General features: G+C 45.7%; 1 protein-coding gene across 1 annotated transcript in view; it reads right to left on the minus strand.

Moving 5' to 3' along the window:
- Positions 1-234: 234 nt before the first annotated feature.
- The window catches only part of LOC119577082, a 65695-nt gene continuing 61147 nt past the window's right edge, over positions 235-4782 (minus strand). The window contains exon 2 of the mRNA XM_037924761.1: positions 235-621. Within this exon, the coding sequence (XP_037780689.1) occupies positions 459-621 (163 nt within the window). The 3' untranslated portion in view covers positions 235-458. The remainder of the gene's footprint in view (positions 622-4782) is intronic.

Genomic DNA, 4782 nt, shown 5'->3' on the forward strand with positions numbered 1-4782 from the left:
CACCTCCTCTCCTCTCTCTCTCTCTCTCTCCTCCTTCTCTCTCTCTCTCTCTCTTATCTCTCTCTCTATCTACTCTCTCTCTATCTCTGTGTGTGCTGTGTCTGTGTGTCTGTCTGTCGTCTGGCTGTCTCTCTCTCTCTCTCTACTCTCTCTCTACTCTCATCTATCTCTCTCTACTCTATCTCTCTCTCTCTCTGCATTTCTCTCCTGGCCCCGCCCCTTTCCTTTGACGCGGCAAAGGCGTGTGACTCTGACTGCATATCTCGCGCATCAAAGCAGTCCCCTGAGTGATCCCCGAGTGCTATGCTTATACATTTAATCCGATACCTTCGCCGTGACGTCTACATATAACCCGTCCATCACCTTTCACGATGACTCGTATCTCGCCTCTTGCTGCGGTCGCTGGTCGTTCTATTTGTGGTAAGTGATTTCTTATCTCCCATCGCTCCCGCACCCCCTCATAAGCACCGCGTCTTCACTCCAATAAACACGTTCATCTTACCTGTCACACGGCGGAGGGAGGCGCTGGGGACTCGCAGCTCCAGCCAGCAGCGCCAGCACCATTGCCGCCGCCACCTGCGTCCTCTGCCAAGACCACGCTCGGCGTCTCTCCATCGCGACCTGCGGGCGAAGAGCACGGGGCATGAGTTACGAGTTGGCGATGCTCCTTTTTTTTTTCTTTTCTTTTCCGTCGTCTTTTTTTTTTCTTTTTTTGTATGTAGAAACTTCAAACTTTCGTACAACAATCGATCTGAAAGAAAAGAATGCGCTATATGCTGAAATATATGCCGATCTCGGGACAGCAGCGAACAGCTGTTATTCAGAAAGCTGCTAAGCGTGAGGCGTGAGAAACGACACAGAAGGCACAGCTGTTTAGTCGGTCTTATGAAGGTCGAGGATGGCAGGCGGAAACCATGATATTATTAAGACGTTGATGTTGCCATGGGAATGGCGATGCTGACTATGACTAGGCAGGAATGACATAATAAAATATCTAAGGAATTATACAAACTCACTCAATAGCCGAAAAAGAAACGAAAATTAAGTTAAACAATTTAAAAAGTTTATGAAACGCACACCTAATAAGAGTAAAAACTACGCACTTACTAAGACTACAAACAGCATCTTCATGATACGAAAATAATGCAAATCACTTACAGGTTGCGAGAATGAATGAAAAGGCGAACAGATTGGGGAACAGAATATGAGCATGTATAAATATGCAAATAAAGGAGCTAGCAGCGTGTTCCTGAAATCAGAGTAAGTATGTAAGTGTAAGTGCACCAGACCACAAACAGGCCGTCACGTACGCGAGGTGAAGGCGCGAGTGACTTGACGCTTCGGGAGTTTGTAATAACAGTCCTTCGCATGTGGTCTGTGCTGTTCGTTTTCCCTTTTCTTTTTTGCCTCTTATTGTCTCCCTGTCTGTTTTCTTTCGCGCCTTCCTTGTGCATGGCTTGCTACAGGTACTGCCTAAGTGTGTGTTACTATTACTAAAAAGCTTTTCCTATATGCCTCCTGTGGTTTATTCCAAGGGCTAGCTTTCTCCCTGTAGAAACCATCCTTTGTCAGTAGGCTCTCCGTTCGCTGCGCATGTTATCTTCACTTACCAGCTTATCTCTCGAGCATCCACCTCTTACACTTTCCTGTCTCCATTCTATCGATGTACTTAGCTGTTTACTTGTCTGTTTAGCTAATTATCTATTTGTCTGCCTGTCTGTCTAATTTCTTTGTCTAATAACTTTTTGCCATTTATTGCTTGTCCCTTTTTTGTCTGTTTGTTTGTCCATCGCTCTCTCTCTCTCTCTCTCTCTCTCTCTCTCTCTCTCTCTCTCTCTCTCTCTCTCTCTCTCTCTCTCTCTCTCTCTCTCTCTCTCTCTCTCTCTCTCCCTCCATAGATAGATAGATAGATAGATAGACAGATTGATAGATATAGATAGATAGATAGATAGATAGATAGATAGATATAGATAGATAGATAGATAGATAGATAGATAGATATAGATAGATAGATAGATAGACACGGGTGTGTGTGTGTGTGTGTGTGTGTGTGTGTGTGTGTGTGTGTGTGTGTGTGTGTGTGTGTGTGTGTGTGTGTGTGTGTGTGTGTGTGTGTGTGTGCGCGCGTGTGTGTGTGTGTGTGTGTGTCTAACTACTCTTCTTTATGTATTTTCCGTTGTAAATATGTCCCCTCTCCTCCTCTCCGTCCCTCTGCCCTCCCTCTCACCAAGCCCAGCCATGAAGCGCCGCAGGGGAAGGGGAAGTGGATAAACACGGGGGATGGAATGGCTGTGCATGAATGGATTAATATATATTCATGAACTTTTGCCATTATTTTTGTTTTTTCCCCTCGGCCGCGTCACGCCGTCGCTCCTGTCATGTGGCGGGATATTGGCTCTCACTTCGGCTGAACGAAAGTTGGCGCTGACACTGCCCTCTCAGATAAGAATCTTCGGGATGCGAACACATGCATAAAACCGCATCAGCGCTCCCAGACATACACACGCGCGCGCGTACAGACAGACGTCGTCGGACACACACATACACCCACAAGCAATGGCAGCCGTGCACTTGCAGATGGCGATGGCGTGCACACAGGAGTGCCAGACAATAAGACCGGCGAGTGAGAGTAACGGTGACAGTAATAGGAGCGAGCGCAGCGCCTGTCACACTGCCGTGTCCTCGCTCTCGCCACCCGCAGGATTGCCAACGCCGCGTCCAAACTCTCGACACCCGCAGGAGTGCCAACGCCTTGTCACCGGGAAGTACCTTATGAGAGCGTGTTGTCCCGTGCTTTGTTTGTGCGAGTAATGTGCGTGTGCGGCTGGGCTGTCGCTTCTTTGTGCCTGGGATCCCAATAACGTTGTTTGCGAGTGTGCTAGGTCTGTGTTCCTGACTGCATGTGTGTTTGAGCATTCGAATGATGAAAAAGAAGTCGAGTTTGGATATAATGATTTGGGGATGGATATTAGACCTGAAATATTCTCGAAAATAAAAAAAAATCGTTTAATTTTTTTTCTCTCTCTCCAGGGCTCCCAGTAATCTGTTGCAATCTCATATAAACGCTCGTTCTTAATGATACTTTCGGTTTTCCTCACCTTCATGATTGTTGATCGAATATATCACGTGTGCACTCCGTGTAACGTTCACTCAGAGAGTATCACTTTGATGTGTGTTCACTGTGACTTTATGTCGTATACTGACAAGTGACTGCCGGACGTGGTACATTTCATATATGTGTGTGTTTGTAGGTGTGAGCTGTGGAACGTATTGTTCCGGAAGTGTAGCGTTTCAACTGACGCACGCTCTCTTGCGTCACACACTTTAGGAAATGACGTACTTGAAATCCAGCGCCACGCCCTCGACGCAGCCAATCAGCGGGAAGACCAGCGCTGCTCCACGTGATTTGAGACTTCTAAGGAACCACAGTTGTTTGTTAAATAAATAAATATATAAATAAATAAATAAATAAATAAAAAGGCAAATCAAAACATCCGTCAAAAGTTTTCCCGACATAAGGCTGCATTATCAGTGGGCCAAAGGCTGGCGTCCGAGAGCCAAAGCTCCGCCCTAATCGGAGCTGGATCACCCCGAATTCTGTGAGGGAAGCCTTCACTTTACATGCAATTTTAGACCCAAGCGACCTGCGTGATGGAAGGTTTCACCTGCACGCGGCCGCGCCCGGACTGTGAATGCATGGGAGCCAGTGGGAAGGACGCTAATACGTATGGAAGAGGACGGGAGACCCCGGCGCGGCGCGGCGCGGAGTCGGGTCATTACGTCTACGAGTCACGAATCGCCGATCAATCATGAAGGAATAACGACTTCGGAGATGAATTCCCTGACGTTTGCTGGCAGCTGGACTTTTATGTCTCTCACTCCGAGACACATACACACGTCTCTGATTCCTAATGAGCTACGGCACACACCACCTCCGACCTGCAAGAACAACGGCAGTGCAATCCAAGCGATCATAATACTTTTCAGCAGGCAATCTCTCCACATTGACCTCTCGCATCTCCAACGGACACCGTCCTCAAATCATGCATCATATCGTATTCTTCGCAACATATTCTTTTTACACATACTTCGGGCCACGTCTCGCAGCCCCTTCTCCGGCTCATCGACTCTGCTCTTCGTCCTCCATTCGTAAATACAGCAAGCAGATCCTCCCATGCAAGGTGTAGGAAGGTATCGTGCTGGGAAAATTACCGGATGCCAAGTAATGTCGTGTAATGATATAATGAGCTGTGGAAGCGCTAGAGACGCAGGCACGACGCAGTTTGATTATTTTATTCATTATCATCTACTTCATACTGTTTCACTCGGCAGAGCAAACGTTTAATTTACCCAGAAATCTGAGTAAAAGTCGTCAGAGTGGAAATCGGGCGACGCTCGACCGGAAGCGCACTTCTCCTTGTTCGCTTCCTGTACGTTCCTCCAACGTTTCCTTTTAATCTTAATTGTCGCCCTTGTGGTTGCTGGCTTTGCTCTTGTTGTTATCATCATTGTTGTCATCTTCGTGCCTGCAGTTGTCATTTTCATCCCTTTTCTCGTTATCGTAATAGCATTGATTAACAATATCATGGTTATTATTTTCATTAAATAGTTATGATAATTATCATCAATATTACCATTTTTACTTTATATTTTGTTATTATCACTTGACTAATTTATTATCATTATTATTATTATTGTTATTATTATTATTATTATTATTATTATTATTGTTATTATTATTATTGTTATTATCATCATCATTATTATCACTACCACTATTAC

The sequence above is a fragment of the Penaeus monodon genome, chromosome 9 (assembly GCF_015228065.2).
Source record: "Penaeus monodon isolate SGIC_2016 chromosome 9, NSTDA_Pmon_1, whole genome shotgun sequence".
NCBI classification, from domain to species: domain Eukaryota; kingdom Metazoa; phylum Arthropoda; class Malacostraca; order Decapoda; family Penaeidae; genus Penaeus; species Penaeus monodon.